At 39.6% G+C, this 23,625-nt stretch overlaps 1 protein-coding gene across 1 annotated transcript; it reads left to right on the top strand.

The window, feature by feature from the left end:
- Positions 1-677: 677 nt before the first annotated feature.
- Positions 678-22,855, top strand: LOC306833673 (oxysterol-binding protein-related protein 2-like). Its single transcript, XM_079359106.1, has 14 exons — positions 678-791; positions 9,320-9,682; positions 11,475-11,595; positions 13,106-13,181; positions 14,398-14,532; positions 14,639-14,736; positions 14,874-15,056; positions 15,214-15,321; positions 16,250-16,339; positions 16,589-16,709; positions 17,023-17,148; positions 17,610-17,733; positions 17,929-18,019; positions 18,344-22,855. Exons 2-14 carry the CDS (start codon positions 9,646-9,648, stop codon positions 18,444-18,446), a joined length of 1,413 nt encoding a protein of 470 aa, XP_079215232.1. The 5' UTR covers positions 678-791; positions 9,320-9,645; the 3' UTR covers positions 18,447-22,855.
- Positions 22,856-23,625: the final 770 nt, after the last annotated feature.

Raw genomic sequence — 23,625 nt, 5'->3', positions numbered from 1 at the left:
TTAATATGTAATTCAAAATTCTGTGAAATTGAATATGAGCTTAACCGAGTACTTTTTTATAAACCAATGATTCGAGAACCAAACGGGACATTCAATTATGCAGGAAGCCTCTTCAAGATAAACAAATTTATTAAAGTGACACACAAGCGAGAGCACCATATAAGAAAGACTAATATTGACACTGTATATGCCTAATAGCTCGTCATGCCTGTGTTACCCTCAAAGCAGGCAGCCAGCTGTAAACATATCAGTGACTGCAAAGCTAAATTATTGATGGGGGAGATACCACACAATGGCAGAGCCGATGTCTGAAACACAGAGTTTGAAATGAACACCAGCTTTTCCAATGACAGATGTTACACAGCAACATCCATGGTGGTAATACAAAGAAAATGTCACATTTTCTAAGAAAATGTTTACTTGTATGTTTTGTGTAAAAAAAAAAAAAAAAAAGAAAGATGCCATAATATATCATTTGTGTTCATTGTAAAGTTTTAAAAAAACTCCGAGATTTGCTTTGTTGTATGTCAACAAATCATGAACTTATTTACTGTAGAAAACACAAAGGAGGAAGTATTGGTTGACGCCTTTCATTCTTAATATTAGCCAATCAGCGTGTTTTCTTCGTGGCCAAGCATTCCGTGCCTCACACATCATTTGCTGCCGGCAATATCTGTCATACGTTTAACCACGCCCACATTACAAGCGACTTCCGCCTCTGTGTCAACCGAAGGCTATACACTAATTTCTGTTCATGTCTGCGGACTTGACACGCTCCACACACCACCGAGGTAAGACCACAGCAGCTTGGTTGTCTCAGGTCTTTTTGTTGCGTGTTCAAAGCCACACATTGTGCTTCATCTTTTGTGTACTATGACAATGAGGGTTGCTAACTATGCTACTTAGCTTACTTTTTTTTTAGCCGAGCTGCTAGCTGTCAAAAAGGGTTCACAGAGTCCTGTCAGAGGTAGAGCTGTCAGCTCGGTGTTTGTTAAGGACTATATTAGTACCCCATCTGCCTACTCAATTGCAATGCCCTTGTTTTAACTTGTTGGCAGGGGGTTGTTGAAGTTTAAATTTGGCAAGCCAGTTCATCAGTAACTGGACTGTATTTGCTAACGTTAGCAAGGAAACTGTTCACGTTAGCATAGCATTTGGGATGGGTTATTCTCGGCACCTCTTATTTGTGTGGACAAGTTAACAGCTTTTAATGGGTGACATAACTACTCCATGTAATCGCGACCTCTATATTATACCAAAAAACAAAAGAAACAAAAAACAAAACAAAACAGGAGGCTTCTTGTGATTTTTCAGAATTATGACTTTCACTTCTGATCTGCCAAAGGTAAAATTCGAGCTCGATTAATGTAGTCACAGGAGCAAAGGGTGGAGGAAGATATGGTATATAACTGAGAAGGAGAGACAAGTTACTGATTGAAACCTCTCTGCCTTGCTAACGTTTAAAGAAAACTGTGATGAAACTAGCAGCACTTATCTCATGCAGAGCTTAGGTTAAAGTCACCCCTTATCACTTTTTTTTTTTTTTTTTTACAACTTCAGCCACAGTGGGAATGTTCCCCTGCCTGTTTCTCCATCTCTATCTCGATGTGACCAACAGGGCAGACTAAACACAGCTTTGTCTTCTCATGTCGGTGCACTGTAAGTCATTGACATCAAGGTTTTCACTGACACAGCAGCAGGATGTTTGTCTCTTCTCATTGAGCAGCACAGATTGTGTTGCTGACCTCTGATGGTGACTGTGACCAGGAAAAGTACAACACACACAAAAGTCAGTTCAAGAGAGAGAGACATTTGCATCATTTTGTTTAGTGTATAAACAATATTTAGACTACCTCAGGAATATTACATTACAAGACATATGAGAGTGCAGACACATGTCTGATACAGTAACCGCTTACCACGCTATTCCTATTTCACAATTACTACACAATTACAAAGGAAGACCTGAGGTGATTTGTTTGTATGTTTCCACTCTTGTAAAGCAAAGCAGTTTCAGTTAATCAAAAAATAAATATTTTTTGTCATTATTTTGATATTTTTTAGCAATTTTGTTTCTTCAATCAAGTGCTTAAGAAAATTGTGGGGAGAAAAACCCCCCAGCTTGTCATGGCGCTATTATGTACATACAAGTTGCAGCATTCCACTTAAAAATACATCATACACAGTACAAATCGGGACAATAACATTGACGATGTAACTATGTAACCTTTTGGATTTGGATTTTTACATTTGTGGGAAGGTAGGTAGCTGCAGGCTTATGGATGGATGGACTTTATTGATCCCAAGCTGGGAAATTGTGGCATTACATCACCAAGACATCAAATACACAATGTTAGTACTTAGTAATAAAACAATATAACATGGAATACAAAGTAGAAAAGCACTACAAATGAACAAAATATAACAGATAAGAATAAGAATAATATATACACCAGGATTTAACTTAAATATTCCAGCTATTCAAAAATGTGAGAAATTAACTACGTCATTTGTAAGTCATTTTTAACTGAATGTAACCGTACGATGCTGGAGTAGATGAACATGTGCAGAAAACAGTGATGACAGTTGTAAGTCAGCAGTATTGATATAGAGAGCAGAAATCAGTGATACCTGTAATAAAGTGCAACAGTTAGAATAGACAAGTTATGAACTGAAACTATTGACTATCATGATGAATTAACAAGACAAGATATGACGTGGACTTCAGTGATACCTATATTCAAGTGCAGGAGTGTCGACAAGTTAGCAGGTGAAACTGTTGACTAATGCCTACATTACATGAGACACCAGACCGTTCTCCCTGGAATTACAGCTGTTGTCATTTTGTTATAGGTCTTCCTCCCAGAGGCACCCTAATTGCCCCCTCAGTTAGTTGCTGTGGAAATTGTCTCCATTTGGCTGCCTTCCATCCGACAGAACAGCAGAGTGAAGCAGGTCGCCATAGATAAGAGATGTTTGTGTTTGTGTATTTAGTGGTTGCCTTAAGTGTTGATTTTGTAAACACCTTGCAGGACATTTCAGTTACGCGTGTTTGAGTTCCTGTGGTTACTTTAGGGAACAGGAAAGTGATTTTGTAAGGCATGTCTCAAACACAGTTGAGAGGGATGTTGCAGTGATCGTGGTGAAAACGCAGTTTAAAGCCGATTTTAACATAAGTTACAAAAAAAAAAGGGTCTATTTCTAAAATGCATCTGGATGCAGCAAAATAATTGTTGTAGATTTTAAAATGCTGCAGCCTTTTAACTATTTTCTTCATAGTCAGTAAGCATGTGAAAATGCACAAAGCGAGTCCTCACTCACTTTTGCAGTTGCACCGTCGCTGTTCATGTGTGCCATATCTGCAGTGTGTCGATTCCACATGGGGATAAGGCAAAGTTTGAGTTTACAATAATCTAGGCAACCATCCAGGCAACAGAGAAGCAATACTATATAATTTATGATACAGAGCAGTAACTAGCAGCCAATCAAAAACCTGTCTGATACATGGGCAGTGTTTTGTTTTGCTCTTCTATGATTGGCTCACCGTCACTGGGAGTGCATGTTGGGGTAAAAAGTAAGATCTGGCCTTTTGTGTGCTGGGCATGAAATTATTGAAAGATCTTTAATTCTTCAATATAAAACCTTGCAATCATTATTTTCTGAGATCTGTCATTTGTTACAACCTTTATTTAACCAGGAAGAGAAACTTATTGAGATTAAACATCTCTTTTTCAAGAGTGTCCTGGACATAACAAGCAGCAACACAGAGTTGCGCAAAAAAAAAAAAAAAAACTGAAAGAAAGCAAGCACAATGTTATTCTGTGTAAATTCAAAGGTTATCTTGTCCTGATAACCTCTCAGGAAAAAAAATCAGCCCAAGTGTAGCTTTACCAGCTGAACCAATCACACAACAGGGTGGAATCGCAAATGATGTTGATCACAGAACTTGCCTTTGTGCCTGTGTTTTACATGCAGTACTGAGCTAGGAGTGTCACCGTGTTTGCATTTCAGGGTGGACACCTACAATAAGTTTCAAGGTGAGATGCTGAGCAGATTTTCTATCTTTAAACCTGTGTGAAAGTAAGACTCATCCTAGCAGGTTTTACCTCCCGGCAGCAGGTATTGCTGGAACGTGCTGACTCACGCTACACTCAATGGTGGTTTGTGACAGACTGTGTGCTCAGCATCCTTCTCAGAATGAGACAGTGTTGTGTTCCCCGAGGATAATACACTGAGTTCCTGCAGATAAGAACATGAGGGGAGCAGGCTCAATTTTTTTTTTTTTTTAAAGAAGAGACAAGACAGATCCAGTTTTTACACTGAAAGAAAGAAATGGGAGACATTGATTGAAAAATGGCTGATAGCTTTAGTTTTTGCCTGTAATGAAGGTCCACAGTTATAATTTCTTTGGCCGAATAACTAATGTAATTTAAAACTTGCACTTGCATTAAACATGTTTTGATCGCAGATTGATTTTTATATACACACACAGTCTCATCCTTCTGTAGCCTTCTTAAACCAGCACATGAGCTTGACAATATTTGTGCTGCAACATATCCTGTAATATATATATAGCAATACATATACAGCAATATACTGTCGGCTGTTTAAGCACTTTCCCGTGTTGCTGAGTTTGTCTCAGCTCTGTTATTTCTGTTTACATGTTAGCTGTTTGGGTCAGAAAATGCTGGGGCTAGCTAAACTGCTATCTGTGCATTCCTGTGTGTCCTGGACTCAATCAAGGTATCATCTGTTTTGCTGCTAGTTCTCTCTCTGCACACCAGGATAGATGCCGTTTCTTCAGATGTGAAGTGTATTAAAAACTTGTTTGTAGGCCATTTAGAAAGATGAAAACTCGTGCTTGCTAGTCTTGTGATTTACCTTCATTTCTGTCCCCCCAGACAGCACAGATCAATTCTGCTGTGAATGTTTGTATATTAGGAGCTCATGAAAGATAAAAGTAGCAGAAGTGAAATTTATTTTGTTGTGATATGATGGCATCCGAAAATCACATCTATTTGTAGGATGTTTTTCTGTGTTGTTGAGATGAAAAGAGGAAGTCAAGGATGTCAAATTTCCCTCAGAGACATCACCTGACTACAGAGTCACCTTTGACAAAATCAGGTGTGTTCGAGGGAGAGAAGTTCTGTGAGCCTCTAAAGACATGAGTCCTTTTAGCAGCCATGTTGTAGTTGTATTATACTGAGTAGTCATTATGGGATGTTTGGAGTTTATGTGCAGAGGTGAAATGGAGACGACACTCATCTCCAGCCTATCAAGCTTCTTTTTATATGATGTGAAAAAAAAAGGGGGGGAAAAAGTAGGGATGTAACGGTTCACAGAGGTCAAAGTTCATACTTTGGTTTTGGGGTCACTTTTGGTCCGAGTTTGTTTCAACAGGAAAAAAGCAACAACACGTCCAGAATTCATATTTCTGTATTTCTCCACTGACAGTGTAGTGCCAGTTACAGTTTGCTCCTCTTATGTTATTTGAACTACCTGTGATAGCTGGTCCAGCCTGTATTAAACATTAATGAAAAAAGAGGAAAACAAAATAATAAAGCAACACAGAAATGAATCACATCTCCTGATTTACATTTAAAAATAATACAACATCTACTGTAAGACCACCACATAAATAAACATGCTATCAATGTCTCATATTTCTGATATTGACGTGTGAGGTCACATGGCTTTAAGTGCCACAGGATAGCCATCCATCTGTTGTCAGTACAGTCAAAAGTGGACGCAGTGTTTAATCTTGCTCAATCACAGCTGATGTACTCCAGTAATGGACCACGGACTGATTTATCTGTGCACAGGATGGGACACTTCTCTTTCACACTTAAAGCCGTCCTTTACTGCTGGAGGCGTGCAGAGGTTTAAAAAAGGCATTAGCTTCTGCAATGTCTTTAACTCTGCTTGCTTTCACCACAAGAGGACGTATTCATCATATGACTACATTCACTGAACTGGGACGGTGTGGGACGAACCAAAATACTGTTACACTTACCTATTAAGAGTATCAGGAGGTTGGAAAAATCTAAAAGAAAAGGACATTTATATCCAACAGAGATATTCAATAGCCTAGTGTTTCCAAAGTAGACGCTTGAGGCTGGTTTCAAAAGAGCCACAAGTCCCATACACACCTCATGTTGGAGTAAAATGTCCATTTTGAAGGTAGACATTAACATGTTTACAGCCTAATGCGGGGAAAAACAAAACAGCTGCAGCTTTTTGCCTGCTGTTAGGTTGACAGAAAGTTTGATAGTCAGCGTTTCCAAAATGGCACCTGCCATTGATAGGCTTCCAAAACAGCCATAAGAAACCAATGGGTGATGTCACTCTGGCTTTGTCCATTTTTATTTACAGTCTACTCTACATATCTATAAAAACAAGGTATATGAACCCCTCTCTATCATCCAGTGTTTTATTTTGAATACCAGTGACAGCCAGTGGCTTGTGTTTGACCACGTATCGGCTTTCAGCTAAACAAACCACTTCACCATTGTTTCTGCTGCTTTGTCAAAAGGTCAAGGGGATCCTGGAAACTAATTCTACAATAGAAAATGTTCAGCTCTGCTTCGATGCAGCAACTGGTGAATGCAGGTTTTTTTCTTTGTAGCATACAGACAAGTTAAGTGAACGATCACACGTGAGATTTGGGGAACTTAAAGTGCTTCCTTTTTCTTCCTGATTGTATTAAAGGTTGGTACATTGTGTTTCCTCACTCACATTGTATCTGTTGTGTGCTGTACAGTGTGTGGTTGTGGAAATGACTTGTGGTATGTTTGTCAGGGTCTGCAGAGGTGTGTCACTGATGATTGGAGGCGTGTTAATAGAATAGACGTGTGTTATTGTGGCTGTGTGCCCACACTGTTTTGTCGCTCAGTGCAGGGCACTCTGTCTCACATGGCAGCAGATCGTGTTTCTTCATTTATTTCTCTGTGTATCTTGTTCTTCATCTTTTGTCGCCCTGGCTTTGTGTTATTGTCAGCCCTCAGAGGACAGCTCAGAGAAAAGTTGCACACACTGGACTGATGAATGGAATTTTCCGGTTTTGTCTTTTAAGTTGAAATGGCCATTGAAGTTTTTGGCTTTTTGTTCAATCAATTGCTATCTGGGGATTTCAGGATTCCAATTTGGAGAACTGAGGAATGTTGGATTGTTCAGTTGGGATGTGTCGGTAATGACCAATTCAAATCTTAATAATGACAGGTGAAGTCCTGTGAAGCCTCTTTGTTCTTGCTGTTGACAGATGGCAGGTTTCTGTCGAAGTGTCGTAAAGTGTGGAAGAGCTCACGAGGAATAAGTTAAGCAACAATAACTCATGCAAATCCGATTTTTAGCTGCATTGGCTTTCTTCACAGACCTATAGGTTCGTGTAATGTGCTTTTTCTTAAGGTTTCAGTGGAGCAGCGCTGGAGAATTGATCCATTAAAGTTACAATTTTGGCTTCTCGGAATCATTAAAGCAAGATAATGGAGATGAAACGGTTACTGTGCCGCATGCCTTGCTGCCGTCTAAGTTTTGTCACATAAATGTTTTTGTCATAGTAATTTGGCCACATACATCTCCTAAAATATGATTATGTATTTCTAAATGTTTTGCATTGTTATATATGTTTAACTCATTTATTTTCATTGACTACCGGTACTTGTTCGTCAAGTGTTCAGAATGTTCAAGAGTTGAGTGTTTACAATCGATGAATAGATGTGATGCTCATACTGTCAAATGAATGACGTCATCTTCATCCTCTCAATATTAATCAAAATAATAACGAGTAGGATTTTTGCCCCAAGCGAGCAGGCCTAACTAATAGCTGAGAGAGACCTACGTGAATACAGAGATGCCCTTCAGCAAGGCCCCATGTGGTTGGGGGTGCCTGAATATAACCTTCTCACCTGACGTCTCTTCATACTTTGAGGCATGTCATGAAAGACCTAATGAATGGCAGTGTCACTTTTCCTCTGTTGCTTGTTCTAAGTTCATCATGTTGCCACATTGACCTCTAGGTTTTAGGTTGATTCTTAGCAGGACATGAGTAGAACATTGAGTACTGATGCACGGATAGATGTGAGATAATCACAACGATAGGCATCTCTTGCTATACAAGCTTAAAATGCAGGCAGGCGTCTGGGTAATGTGTCTCCGTATCCTCAGACTGAGAGTACTAAATGCATTTGAGATTGTTAATATCTGGGACTTCTATGGTGTAAGTATTGGGTTGAAACCAGGAGCAAGCTGGTTAATTTAACTTTCAGAAATGCACCAAACTCGATGGCTGGGTTCGATTGGTTTGTGTAAGTGCAGACACAGTTTTCTTTTCTTCTATTACATGCCAACAAAAACAACAACAAAAGCAAGGTGGGACTTTTTTGTTCGAACAGTTTGTTCTCTTCATCAACAACATTATCAAACGAGGTCGCCCAGGCCAACATTCAAACAAAGTCTAGAGTTAATGTGTACAATATTTCATCCTAAGATCCACTTTGTCTGCTGTTAATATAGTTGTTTTTGTTTTTTTTTAGGTTTGTAAACGCTTTGTGAAAAGTATGCCAGAAATGTTTTAGGTTTTTTTCCGGACAAGAATGTATACTCAAATGCAGCAGCTTGGATGAGAAAGGGGATAATTGACACTTGTTCAACAGAACAATGCATTTACAAACCAATCATGAATAACGTTGCCTGTTAGGCTTTGTAATTTGCTTTGAAGTTGTTAGGACAGCATGGTCAGTTTAAGTTGGTGGCTGTCTTGAGTTTACAACATTTGATAGCCGATGCACCATCAGAAGCTAACAAAGACCAAGAATTTTGTCTTGATGGTGGTTTTCAGATGATATAATCACTCGACTAGAAAACTCTTTTGCACTCAGCAGGTCATAATAAACAAGCTTGTTGCCCTGCAACTAAGCAGTTTATTTTAGAGGGTGTACCAAAATGCTTCTGATAACTATTAGCTTGAATGCCCAATGAGACTGTCTTCTAACCATAAACAATAGAGCATAGTGCAAGTAAGCCCGAGCCACCCAAGACCTTCCAGAGAGGCGTGGTTGAACACAGCTCATTTGCATTTAAAGCTACAGACACTGAAACAGCCTGTTTGGAGCTGCCCTGAAAAAGAGGGGTTTATAAGCATGATCAAATACAGGATCAGAGTGGATTTATAAAAAGGAACGTCATCCATGTTTAAGGGAGCTCTGAGATTAAATTAAGACTACTTCAATGATTTGTGGACGAGGATAATAATGTAACCCTTTAAGAATCTTTGTTCTGACCTGAATCTCTCGATAACTCTTGTTTCTCTTTGTCTCTGCAGGTTACTAATTTATTTCCCTCAAAGAAGTCAAGGAAACACAAACCACACTTTGAAGTAACTTCAACTGTCCAAGGCCGGGGCCGTCTGTCAACCAAACAGCAGACATCTCCTGGATTCATCCTACTGTGGTCACACCAGCTGCTTGAACAAGCACCAGACTAAGTGTGGGACATTGTATTTTTAATGAGCGTTTTCTTGCTTCTGTGGTGACTATCCAGAGGGATCTACATCGACAAATCTTCTGATCTCTGTGAGACTGGATCCAAGTAGAACATGTGCTAGGAGTTGAACATTTCTGCGAAATAAGTCGACTGCTTCTCTCGAAGATGAGCAATGAAGAGGAGTTCTTTGACGCCGTCACAGGTGAGAGTGCGTGTGTGATGCTTCGATGACGATATGGTCTGATGCAGTTATGTATATATATATATATATATATATATATATATATATATTTTTTTTTTATAAATCAGCATCTGATTATTATTGTGACATTGTTTATGCTTCAAGAGCATGAGCATGCCTATCATAAAAGCCTAATGCTAACAGAACCCAACCTGACCTTGTCTGAGTATTAGCTCAATAATTCAGAGGTCTGCTGCCCTGGCTTATGATCAGTGATGTCAACAACACCTTGTCTTCTGTGGGTGTCTTTTAGCTCGGTGTGTGTGCAAAAATAAAAGAGAGAAAAAAACCAAAATGCATTCAGTTCAGTGAGTTAATTTGTCTATGTACTCAATACAAATTAGAACAATTATTATTGTTATTATTATTATTATTATTATTATTATTGTTTTTCAATAACAATTTCATTGAATTTTCAAACAATCTAACAGTGAGCCGACATGTTCAAACACACAAACGAAAGGATGAAGATCAACCACTACAAAAAAAGATGACAATACCATATCTAAAACCAGAAAGGGCAAATAAAGTTGAACATAAAACAATTTTTACTGTCTTTCTAATGTATCCAGCACAGATGACTGTCACATTGGTCAGCTAAAAATCAACACTTAATTACCTCATGTTGGTCCTGATTGGAGGAAGTTCACAGAAACCATCGACTTGTATTGTTTCAGATTTCTGCTGCTATGGAGGGACGAGGTTGTTTAGGTTTAAGTCAAAACCTACAAGCATGCTAATGTTACATTTACCATATCAATGCATTAGCTAATTTAAAAAAGTCTGCATTCAATGAAACTAATGCTTATAGTGTTCCTTTGACTCATACATTTAGTCTGAGGCGCAGCTCGATGAGAACTTTACCGTCTGACTCACCAGACTCTGTAAAGATACAATTTAGAAGTGTAGAAGTGTTTTCCAAAGAGTGTTCATCCTTTTGTGGCGCTTGAAACACCTGGAAGTTAAAGGAACTTCACTCACCATGAAAGCAACTTTCTTGTGATGTTAGACAATAAACATGTTTGTATTACTGATCTTTAAAGTTTAAACACGACAACGCCTCTTTCTGACCAGTTCGTGATGTTCAGTATTGATCTTTTCTTGAATATAATATATTCATGTGAGAGGTTTTGCTTTTTATGTATACTGTATCTAACATGACGTACGTGAGGAACACACCTAGTACCTTTGGTGTCCCACTGACATCAGAGAAGGTGTGTTAAATAATAATGAATCCTGTTGTTTATTTTAAGCTTTTGTTTCAGCCCCACCTGGAGATCACTTGAACTCCACCTTGCAGCACCTAATACTCGAACGCCTTGTTCATGTCCTGGCATAGAGCCAGGTGTAATTCACACACGGGTGCATTATCGTCAGGCACGGTAATTCTGCTTCATACACGAGTGTAGTTCAGACCAGAATCAACAGACAAAAACCTTTTTTTCTCCACACAGTTTGTGGTCATTTATCCTCGAGTTAGCCATAGCTGTGTAAGGAAGAAGATCGTCTGCACTATTTCAGGCAGTCAATAACATTTGAAAGTCAAACACAGGCAGAAGTACTTGATGTAAAACATTATGCAAATGTAAAATTCATAGGGCTGTTTAAACTTTAAACAAAAACCCCACACTTTCTTTGTCTTTAACGGTTGTCAGCGCTGCAGTGGTGAATGAGCAGGTATTCGGATCTTTGGCTGCCAGTGTCATAAAGTGTCAGAAATATAAGCTCCTGTCACGTTTTTTGTTCCCCCCAGGCCTGGATTCTGACGAGTCGTACGAAGGGGTGTCAGAGGCCAGTTTCAAAGATGCGATGTTTGACAGCAGTCAGAAGAACAATGGATCAGTGCCGCAGGAGAACGGCATCAAGAAGCACAGGTACTGCTGCATTCCTGCAACACATTCCTCCTCGATTGTTTATTTGTTGGTTTGTTTCTGTACTATCTCTTTGCTCCGAAACTATTAGAGCCTCCAACTGAAACCAGTTTGATGAACTGGGCAGGGTCAAAACTCTTACTCATAAGGACGTAGTGCCCTGATACAACTACGTTACATGATCAAAGCTTATGTGTGTTTTATTTGCAGACATTCAAGTTCTTATTTCCACTCATTCAAATGGATAAAAAGTTATTTTTAATTTGTATTAACTGCTGACTTAAAGCTGTATTTCAGTTTTTAGTAAGGTTTCAGTTCCATTCATGTCGACAGCTTTGATACAGCACTGAAGATCACCTTCAGTGCATCCAGAGACCTCAGGGAAAAGGGTGTGGATTCTGGAATAATTCACACTTTGTCAGCGTCATGTGTTTTATTACTCAAGGCCAGAACAAAACCCGAGGCAGGACAAAGGAAAGTTGCAAAACTCAGTATGTAGCAAACCACAAGATAAAAACTTTACCACGATAAATCTGATCTCATGTATAAAAATGTACTGTATCCTTCCTTACCAGTAACTCTTTATACCTCGGGGGGTTTTTTTGTTTTTTTTCGAGGGGAGATCTCCTGTGGGAAGAGGTGACCTACCTAAAACAAAATGTGCAGAAGTCGCGGACAAAGCAACACAGTTTGCTGAATGATGCGATAATGTGAATATTTGCCTTCATATCAATGCTAGGTGTCATTCAACAGAATCAAACGATCAACAAACATCCCAAGAACAGTAAACGTAATGCAGCAGTTTAATTACATGCATGTAGATCGGATCAGCTGCTTGCAGACATTTTAAGCGCCGACTCCAGTCACAGGACACAGACGTCACTCCTCCCCTCCTATTGGTTGAGTTCTCACATCAGCTCACTGGGACTTGCTGTGGAAAAAATACTGCGTGTCTGGCAGGAGAAACTCCGGAGGAAGTTTGAGCGAGAAATTCATCTGTTTGCATTCACACACACGCAGCTCCTCCAGGAAATATCAGGAGTTATCTGCAAGTGTGAAAGCCCTATTAAAAGACACTGAGAAGAAGACTTTCAGACAATGAACAGACATTGTTCATTGTATGAATCTTAACTGCTCATGTTCACGAGTGCAGGGGGCAGAGTTAAAAAATCGATACTGCACGGTTGAACTTGTGTTGCTGTTTTTTTGTTGTTGAAACAAACTTTATCAGTTCATCGTTACTAACTTGTCAGATGGCAAAGCTGATCTTTCAAGACACTTTGTACTTATTGTCACATATTTGGGATGCTCTCTGTTGGCAACACACTGTTGTTGATGTGTACGCTGCTGCTCTGCAGATAACACAGTTTACAGGGGGGGTGCTGACTCTTCTCTTCCCTTGTAGTCTCTTTTGCAGTCGTGCACTTGAAGATTTATTACTGTTTGAGTGTGCTCCTTTTTCTGCTGCTTTACATTCAAACCTTGTAATTTCGTTCTGTTTTTATCCCTCCAGGACTTCATTACCTTCGCCCATGTACTCCAGAAACACAGTCAGTGTCTGGAGTATCCTGAAGAAATGCATCGGACTGGTGAGGACCCACAGATTTCAAATGCTACTATATATGTATATATATGTATGTGTGTATGTATATATATGTGTGTATTTATGTATATGTGTGTGTGTGTGTGTGTATTTATGTGTATGTGTGTGTGTGTGTGTATGTATGTATGTATGTATGTGTATGTATATATATATATACACATACACATACACATACAGTGAGAGAGAGTGTAAACAACAGCATTAATATTCCAATGACAGATACATTCTATACAGTAGAGTGACACCTAGTGGGTGACTGATATAAAGATGTGACTCGATAATAGAGGCCCTCAGAGCTCAGTGGGGTTTAGGATCAGGTGTTTAGTAGATCGCATGTAAAGCTAAATCAGAAGTTGGTCTCCAAACTCACTATGAAAAAGAAGCTGCTAACAGGTGAAATACTCAGAAGTGTGACTGAATTAAAACATTTAGAGAGCGAGATTTTTTCAATCGAGGACGCACCACCGTCTTTTACATCGGAGGTATGGAAGCGTTTTGGCTTCCTCGAAACAGAAAATGAAAAAGCTGAGAAGATACTATACAAGAAGTAAACTGTGTGCAAATGTTGCAAGAAGACAGAGAACTACAGAAATAGCAGAACCAACGTGATGCAGCATTTAATCGACAACACAATAAGAAGCTGCAATCAGCTCCCCTTGTTGAGCGAAAAAAAACATGAAAAGGCCAAACCTCAACTGACAAGCGGGTTTGAATCCTTTAAAGAAATCTTTTTCAGTTATCATTTGTCTACTGCTCATTGTAATTGTGAGTTGCTACAAGTTTGAAAATGACAGTCTGCTGTTCTATTTAGCTATGATCATCATTCTGCCATCATTTCTTACCTGATAGTGATGGTGATGCTAAAATTTAAAGAAGAGCGCATCTTGTTTGTTCAAAGTCCCTAAAGATGTAGAAGTTAGTTCAGCGGGATGAAGCCTCCATTGTCAGGTTGTGGCAGCTCTTTGAGAGGTGAATCTTTCCCATGAGTTGGCGTCGTTTCGGGACATTCAGAGACGCCCACAGGCAGCATCCCAAAGCAGAAATGACTGCTTCAGTTTTCATGCTCACAAACTTTTTATACTACATTTACTCATTTTTATTTTTTTCGGAAATGTGGCCTGATGATTAATAAAAGTCTTCTGTTGTGTTACAAACTCATAATGAATATTATTAATGCTTTATACGATATTATATTGTCACAGGAGCTGTCCAAGATCACGATGCCCATCGTCTTCAACGAGCCTCTGAGCTTCCTGCAGAGAATCACAGAATACATGGAGCACACTTACCTCATCAACAGAGCCTGCTCGCTGCCTGACTCCATCGAGCGCATGCAGGTCAGACACACACACACACACACACACACACACACACAAAACAAAACTAAACAAACACATCTGCTCCACCATGTCACTCTCATAATCTGTTTTTATTCGTCTTCAGGCAGTAGCAGCTTTTGCAGTGTCAGCAGTTGCGTCTCAGTGGGACAGAACTGGAAAACCCTTCAACCCTCTGCTGGGAGAGACTTATGAACTTACCAGGTACTTACACAAACTCTCTCACACACACACACACTCACACAAACACACACACGTTCACTTGCACAAAACAATGTTTTTCTAAGATCAACTGTTTTTAAAAGGTTGATTTGTCTGCTCTCCTCCGTTTCCTTCTGCAGAGAGGAGCAGGGTTACCGGCTTGTATCAGAGCAGGTATCCCATCATCCCCCAGTCAGTGCCTTCCATGCAGAGAGCCTGTCAGGGGACTTTGTCTTCCACGGCTCCATTTACCCCAAACTTAAGTTCTGGGGGAAGAATGTGGAGGCTGAGCCTAAAGGGAACATCACTCTAGAGCTACTGAAGTGAGTCCAAAAGAGTTGATGGTAAAATTGTGTGTGTTCATATAAACAGTTACTCATGCTCTTTTGTCTTGTCCCACCCACATGTTCTCTCCATCTTTTTTTCCCCATTCCTTCATGTTGTTGTCCTCCTTTCTCGTCCCTCCTTCTTCTCCTCCAGACACAACGAGGCATACACGTGGAGTAACCCTTTCTGCTGTGTACACAACGTGATCCTGGGCAAACTATGGATAGAGCAGTATGGCACTGTGGAGATAGTCAACCACAGGTAACGTTCAAGTGTTGGCAGTTTGTTTGTAGCACAAGTGACTCTGAAGTCTGATGACCAACAAGAACAAGAAGCTTGAACACTATTGAACACTAAATATCTTGTTCTGTTGTTTTAGTTGATCCAATGTTAGAAAAGAGTTTTAATGCATCACAACATTATATAGCTCTCTGTGACAGCTCATTATTTTCAGACTGTCCATATAACCTGTCATGTAAATTTAGGAGGATATATAACAGAAAAGCATGGCTCGCTGATAGCCTCATGCTTATGTCACGAGCTCCATGTGCAGCCACAGTCATCGTCGCAGCGGTCGTGGGTTCAAATTCAATCTCGGCTCTTTGCTGCGTCTTTGTTAAGTGAAGGATTTTTTTTTTTAAATATTTGACTAGATTTTGTAACGCTGTTGTACTGGATTGCTGTAAACTAAGTTTAACATTTTTTATTTTTTTTTTGGAAGATGATAATAAAGTGCCTTCCCTGTCCTGTCTTAGTCTGCACCCGTTTGAACCATGGTTTCTGAAGTTCAAATAAAGGACAGTAAAACGGTCTGTTCATCGTAGTCCTGGTCGGCGCCTTCATTCACTCAAAGCGCTTCAAACTTCAGCTTGTTTTCTCTCTTTACGTCTCCTCAGACTAACTATTATTCATGCAGGCAAGCTCTGCAGAGCTTTTATTTATTTATTTTTTACCCTTATTTTGTTCACACTTTTTGTCATGTTCACACGCTTGCACTGCTTCACACCAGCAGCTGTGAAGCAGCCGTCAGATCCCTGTCTCTGCATAATCAGCTCCCAAAGAGCCTCCCTGTTGCTCAGGAGGAAAGTGTCAATACCACAGTTATAAGTCGGTAGTTTTTGATCTTGCTTTAAATGAGCTAGTGAAGGGATGTTAGCTTGCTCTCCTCACCTTCTCTTTTCTCTTGCAGCACTGGAGACAAGTGTGTGTTAAATTTCAAGCCTGGTGGGATGTTTTACAAAGAGCTGCACAAAGTGGAGGGATACATCCAGGATAAGAGGTCAGAGTTTATTCTGATGATGTTACATCATCTACAGTATGCAAGTTGTGGTTCTGATCTGCCTCTTCTTTCTCCTTCCTCACTTGTTTCTGTTCTTTCTTCTCCTCTCTGAAACTCTTCTCCTGGACTCCACTCTGTCTCTCTCCTCATATCGTTGTCTTTTTTCAACAATCACATGTTTTCTTTTCTTGGTCTGCCTCTCGGCTCTTTCTACTCCCTCATGTTTTCTGTCGACATCCCTCCGTCCAGTAAAAAGAAGCACTGTGTCATCTATGGGAAGTGGACTGAGTGTATGTGGAGTGTGGACCCTCAAGCCTACGAGGCCCACAAGAAGTCCGAGAAGAAAGGGGACACCAAGAAGCAAAGAAATGTGAGAATGATTTAAATAAAGACTTTACATTTCCGCCTTTATTTGAACACTTATTTATCTTGTCTTATTTTATCTTGATTTCCTTCTGCTGTCAAAAGCTTTCTGTGTGGTCTCATTAAGGTAAACCAACAGGCTTAAATAGTGCTGAGGTCTTTGGTCTATTGAGCTTTAGTATATATAGTAAAGTGTGTTTAGCTGTCCCTGAAATGTGACACAGCTGGTACCTGTATGTAGAGCGTATCAATGAAGACACTTCCATTTTCCCTGACCATGTTGTTCACACAGCAGCCTTAATGAACAGGATTTCTTCCAGGAGGAGCAGGAGGGTGCTGACAACGATGATGCAGACGACATGCCTGAGGTCCAGGAGACGGTGTCTGTCGTGCCAGGGAGCACCCTGCTGTGGAGAATAGATCCCAGACCAGCACATTCTGCTGAGGTATTATAAATAAGACACACTCAGGGAGATCCACAATGAGTGGTTCAGAGACATGAAGAAAGGAACAAATATTTGTTTCATAAAGTTGGCCATTTTAAAGTTTGGATATTACCAAAAATTCGATCTTTCATCTTTTGCTTGTCCAAAACAGAAGGATCTGATGGATTCATAAAGGAAACCGTTCATCAGCTTTTTAAATCAACAGAATCAGAGTTGATGCTAATTAGAAGGAAGTGTATTTTTCCTTAAGCCTATCAAACAAAAACCTCTGTTGTACTCTCTCTCTCTCTCTCTCTCTCTCTCTCTCTCTCTCTCTCTCTCTCTCTCTCTCTCTCTCTCTCTCTCTCTCTCTCTCTCTCTCTCTCTCTCTCTCTCTCTCTCTCTCTCTCTCTCTCTCTCTCTCTCTCTCTCTCTCTCTCTCTCTCTCTCTCTCTTCCCCCCCCCTCCCTCCCTCCCTCCAGATGTACAACTTCACCAACTTTGCAATGTCTCTCAATGAGCTGGAACCTGGTATGGAAGCCATCTTGGCCCCAACGGACTGTCGCTTCAGGCCTGACATAAGAGCCATGGAGAATGGCAACATGGGTAATTTGATTCCAAAGTAAAATTGAGTTTTGTTTGGCTAAACATCCAATGTCTTGTTGGGCCAAAGTGCATGATAATACTGTCATCTGCTGGACGTGTGTCGCTATCGCATGCGATCTATTAAGATCCAACTGTGCACTCTTCACCTGACATGATCCGTTAGCTTAACGTTTTTTTTGCGTTTTTCATGTGCAGATGAGGCCAGTCAGGAGAAGGAGAGACTGGAGGAGAAACAGAGAGCAGCCAGAAAGGAGAGAGCCAAGAACGGAGAGGAGTGGTCTACAAGGTGGGAAACATGCTGCCACGTGCACACTGAAATGTACTGGTAGACATACAGGTGGTCAAAACAGATCACTACTCCTGGGCTGCATGGTGAAAGCTGTGAAATATTTGCCAGATCTTGTTACAAACACACAAGTACAACAAATATAAGTCACATATACAAACATCAATAATACATGTACAGTATAGATATAAAAAGCAAAGTAGAAATTTGAAAAAGCTGAAAAATGTTTCTATTCCTCGATATTTTTTGGCTTGTGCTCAACATGTTGTGATGCATTAGGCTGGTGGATTCTGCAGACTGTTAATCTGCTTGTCTGTCGCTCAGGTGGTTCCAGATGGGCACCAACCCATACACTGGCTCCCAGGGTTGGCTCTATACTGGTGGCTACTTCAATAGGAACTACCAAGATCTTCCCAACATCTACTGATAGCCGTTAGCATTCCTCCTCTTATCACCTGCGAAGATCTGCCTGTCAAGAAACGGAGTTTTCAAATAACCGTTTCCATTCCACACCCTTCATCATCATCATCATCATCATCGTCTGTTATCTGACTGACAGATCAGGGGGACCTACAAAGGAGCCGAATCCCTTCCTGTCAATAGCGGTCTCACATCACGGCCTGCTTTGTGTCTACTGCGTCTTCAGGTGTCTTTTCCTTCAGAAATCGAAATCTTCTCTTACGTGTTTTCTCAAGTGACGACCAGCAAACCTTTTCCATTTCTATGCTTCGTTGTCTCCAAAAGCACAAGAACTATTTTATCTCTGACATGACTAAGTGGTCAAGAATTGCACACTGAAGCTATTGTACATGGGGGTGGGGGGGATGAATAAGATCCATACTGAATGTGGAATGTTTCTCAATCAAACCCTCTCATCGGAGGAACCTGCCAAGCCCTCGAATGGCAACAGCGTCCTTCAAGAGTTAATATAAATAAGAAAAACACAATTAAATAAAACCTAATCATCACAGTGATGGTGCTTTGAACATGGAAGGACACCCACTGAACAGGAATCGGGGAATGTGAAAGATTCCCTGAGGATGGAACTTGAGGATGCTTTGTCTCTTGTGGGAACAGTCGAACACTCGTTATATGAATGCAGATTTTTAGGAACAAAATTTAGTCAAATTAAATAAAAGAATAAGCTTATTGGTCTTCATGGATCAAATATCTGGAACACTTAGACTAAGGTGTATGTATCCATATAAATCAAGACAATGTTTCCTCTTTGAAAGAGAAGAAGGTGCAACCTATGTGGGATCATAAAAGAATCCACAGGAAACAAAAGAAAGAATAGGGCACAGGTTCAGTGACATGTCTGAATTGTGACTAAACACTCTGACTTCAGCTACTGTATCCCTGTTAGAATAGCTTTTAGTATTAACCCCAGTAAAAATGTACAGTATGATTAATGGTATAGTCTGAGAGCACAAAGCGAAAGGTTTCTATGCAGCTTGGAGAAAGCAGCTTGTCTAACCGTGCCTGCTTCTCGTACGCCACAGCTGAGGTTTACTGAAACAGGCTTCACACGTCATATTTTAATCTTCCCAGTGGTACATCTTCTGAGGGAGTTGTCTTATGCCCAAGACTCACTTTAGAAGCATATTTGTGTTTTCATCTCCAAAGGGAGGTCAGAAGTCTGGCTGAAGCTGCTCATGCTGGTTCAGTCTCCTACTCAAAGGTACTGACCAAGATACCTGTTTGAGTTTATAGCAGGAATCTGCTGGATCTAAAAAGAAAGAAAAAGAAGACCAAATCTGGTTGTTAGTCTGCATGTGCATGAAAATCTGCACATGGAAGTCTAAATTCACCCCACAGAGTTAAACTCGAACTGACTGGATCAAAGGATTTTAAAGTGTATATTTAGTACCCACGTTACACACAAGCACCACCTGTGTTATTCAGAGTGGCTGTGGGGATAAAAGAAGTTAATGAAAGTAATACATGCACATTTATCATGTGAATGAATGTCTAAATATGTACAGACACTTGAAGCCATATTAACTACAAGAGTGAACGATTGTTGTGTGAATGATGTGAATCTAACAACGGCACTCTTCGACTCTTTAACCTTTATTAATCTCACCGTCTTCGCTTGAATGAAAAAGAAAATGTTCTTCATGTCGGTGTAGTATAATGTGACGTGTTGGGGAATCACTTTTTCTGCTGTTCAGTTGGATTTGATGTTGGGAATGGTTGGGTTACTAAAACACACACCTAGAGGGTCACTACCAAGGTCACTCGAAGGAATACAAGCTCACTTCAAGAGAGAAGTAACATGACTCAAACATGGATGCTACAAGAATGAAAACAGAGACACACGATGACTACAGAGACTTAAAATAGTATAGATAACAACAACAAAGAGATGTAATGTTGTTTTAAAGAGGCATGTCATGTTTTTTTTCTTTTCAACAGTAAGCCTTTGTGCTACAAGCTATCCATGGCAAATTTAATTTAAATATTTCAAAAAAACCTATCCACACGATACTTATAATAATGAATAATTAAAGGTCAGATATTGTGCAAAATGCACTTCAACATGTTTTTCTGAAACGATTGTGTGGCCCTCGTCTGCCCATAAACCCCTCCACTTATGAGAAGAGTCCATCCTGTCTGTATTTTGCCTGCTCCTCTTTTGCTCAAAGATGCCGTTTGGAGATTTTGCAGTTACCTCTCCTCCAGGTGGATGACACCTCCACAGCTAGGCATGATCAAATACAGGACCAGAGTGGATTATTAGTAAGGAACTTCACAGATATGTTTTGGGGAGCTCTGAGACTTATTTAAACAGTTTTAGAAGATGGATAATATGTGACCTTTAACAGGAAAATACACACGTTAAAACAGTTTGTCAGCAGTTTGACATCAAACATCTGAGCTCAGTTAGACATCCATTTTTCTTGGTGCCGTGTTCAATGAAATCCATGTTTAACCCAGCTAATGTTGGAACTACAGCAGCTCTAACACTTCATGCTAATGTTGGAACTACAGCTGCTCTAACACTTCATGCTAATGTTGGAACTACAGCAGCTCTAACACTTCATGCTAATGTTTGAACTACAGCTGCTCTAACACTTCATGCTAATGTTTGAACTACAGCTGCTCTAACGCTTCATGCTAATGTTGCAAAGACAAGATAGTTTGATATTAACTCTCAGTATTTTTCCCTCAATCCATCTGAGAATGATCTCATTTCCAATTTGGGGTTGAACATGTAGAATGTATTCTGATATTATATTTACAGATTTGTGAAGAAAAAAAAGTTTGAATGTTTATTGGAAGTGTTCATTTATAATCAGAGATTGGAGAATGAATCACGTTCATACTCCTTTATTTCATATTGATTGTATCATCCTTGGTTCAGAATTTCAATCAGATCAATCACTATGAAGAAAGACACCAAACCATCCGCTCTACAGGTTATCATAACACTTTAATTCTGGGTGTTGTGTTTTTACTGCAAATTCCCGCTTGAAAGACCCTTTGTTGAAAGAATGAAAGTGGTCTCTCGATTTCGCCCGCCCAATGTAACATAAAATGGCAAAAATCTACTTTGCTGCCCCATTGTACATAAGATAAAATAAACAAATTCCTTTAATCCCTGCATTTTACCAAACAGAGGTTGAAATGTCATTTTTACATCAATGCATTTAGAATTATTTTGTATTCCTCTGTACCTACTCTATGCAACATTTGCTTCCTCAACATAAACAGTAATGTCTGATGTGTCAGTGTGAAGAATCCCTAACACCCCTCACCACCGCATTCCTTCAAATGATGACTCTGCCTTTTTTTTTTTTTTTTGGTTTATAAACACATTCCAAATATTTGGATGTCACTATAACTTGAACTCGTGGGCACTACAACCAGCCTTGTTTCACATCTTGGACCAATTTTTTTTTCTTTTTTTCGTTTTAAAATCTAAACATTGATGTCAAACTTTGTACCCACGTTTCCTTTTGATTATTTCATTTCCTTTTGTTGTTTCCTTGATGTGTGTTATTTATGATATTTCAGGTTTTACAATGACACTTATGAATTTGTTTAGTCTTTCATTGAGGCTCTTAAACTTTCCTTTCACTTAATAAATACATTTGATCTGTTTAACGAGTAACAGAGCATTTAAACTTAAGACTTTAACATTGTTCTTTGAACTTACATTTTACTGATGCTGTCAGATCTATTGACCAATACAGTGTGTATGAATACAGGCTGTGTTGAAACACTTTCTGGAAGTGTAAACCCAACATGAGTCATTTCTGTATTTTTGACTTTTCATTAAAAGGGTTGTGGTCACAAACACTACTTGTGATGATTATAACAGGTCGATGTGAGAATAACATGGTTTAAAATGCTACAGTAGTAAATAATAAATGAAGAATCAAAAGATTTTCATGGATTTTGACAGCAGAGTAATTTCAGCGGGTAAGCGGGCAGTTGTCATAGTGAACGTATTGAACATAGAAAATTCATCAGTTCTCTAAACATCCAAACTTTGCTCCGTCATTAGACTAGATTAAGTTTTTGTGTTGCTTTGAGTGTCGGTCCCTCTGTTGAGTTTTACCCTCCTTCTGTTGGACTGTATCACACGGTGTTGATGTTATATATAAATATGTGTACAAGTGCTGCACAGAGGTAATCACAAGCAAAATGGCATATTATTTTGTGCAATTGATTTATTTTTATAGTATTTAAACAGTTTTTGGTGAGAACAATGTACCAGATGTTTTATTTGGAGGTGGGGGACAGTTAGAAAGTCATATCCAATCTGTGGACAGCTTGGTAGAAACATCAACTGGGGAAATGTCTACTAATAAAAAAAAACTAATTTCAGTTTTTGACCATGTCTCCTTCTTTTATAAACGGGCACAACTGTACATACTGTACTGAGGAAAAAACACCTCTGAAAATGAACATGGGTGGAACAGTGGTAAAAGGGTTTTAATTGGGCTGAAATATCACTTGGAGGTATTCCATCATCTTAACTTACCTGAAGAAGCCAGGCTGAAACTATAGGGCTGCCGTCTCCCAATCAAGCCTCAAGTCGTTCTACTAATGCAATCCAGCCTTATCTAATTAAGGCTGAGTCAAGACAGGCTTGCATAGCTTTGTGAATGACGCAGGGTTTATAAGAAACTCAAATGAGTGGAAAGACAATGAGGGGAAAGACAGGGGAAAGTTGATGTTGGTGGTACAGTTCAAAAAAGGCTGGTGATAGAGCTGTATGAAGAATTCAAAGACATTATAAAAAAAGACAAAATTGCAGACAATAGTAAGGCCAAGGCGTTGACATAGAAAAATGCTGACAGTATAAGTCCATGTCTATTGTGTCAGCGTCGCATTGAGTCTAATGGAGGAGAAACTGGCACACAATGTGACATAACATAACCAAAGCAGTTTTCCCTGTCTACACAAACACCTTAGCAGTGTAAGGAGTTCCTGATCTTGGAAGGAGTTTTCCAATAGTTGAGTTTTCAGTGACCTAAAACTCTTTTGCATATGGAAGCCAGAAACGCACAGAAAAACCAAGCCCACCCTCGGGTCTTGAAAATGAAGCACATTTCAAAGTTGACACTGGAAGTCATATACACACAACAGCCAAA

Source organism: Symphodus melops (assembly GCF_947650265.1).
Source record: "Symphodus melops genome assembly, chromosome: 13".
In the NCBI taxonomy this organism is placed as follows: domain Eukaryota; kingdom Metazoa; phylum Chordata; class Actinopteri; order Labriformes; family Labridae; genus Symphodus; species Symphodus melops.
Note: the sequence above shows the minus strand (reverse complement) of the source record. Positions and strands in the feature narration are given on the sequence as shown.

Excerpts from the sequence above, each read along its gene's own strand:
- LOC306833673 (XM_079359106.1), top strand. The coding sequence starts at position 9,646 with ATGAGCAATGAAGAGGAGTTCTTTGACGCCGTCACAG. Across the intron at positions 15,057-15,213 it reads ATCACTCTAGAGCTACTGAA|ACACAACGAGGCATACACGT; the intron begins GTGAGTCCAAAA and ends CTTCTCCTCCAG. Across the intron at positions 17,149-17,609 it reads GACCAGCACATTCTGCTGAG|ATGTACAACTTCACCAACTT; the intron begins GTATTATAAATA and ends CCCTCCCTCCAG.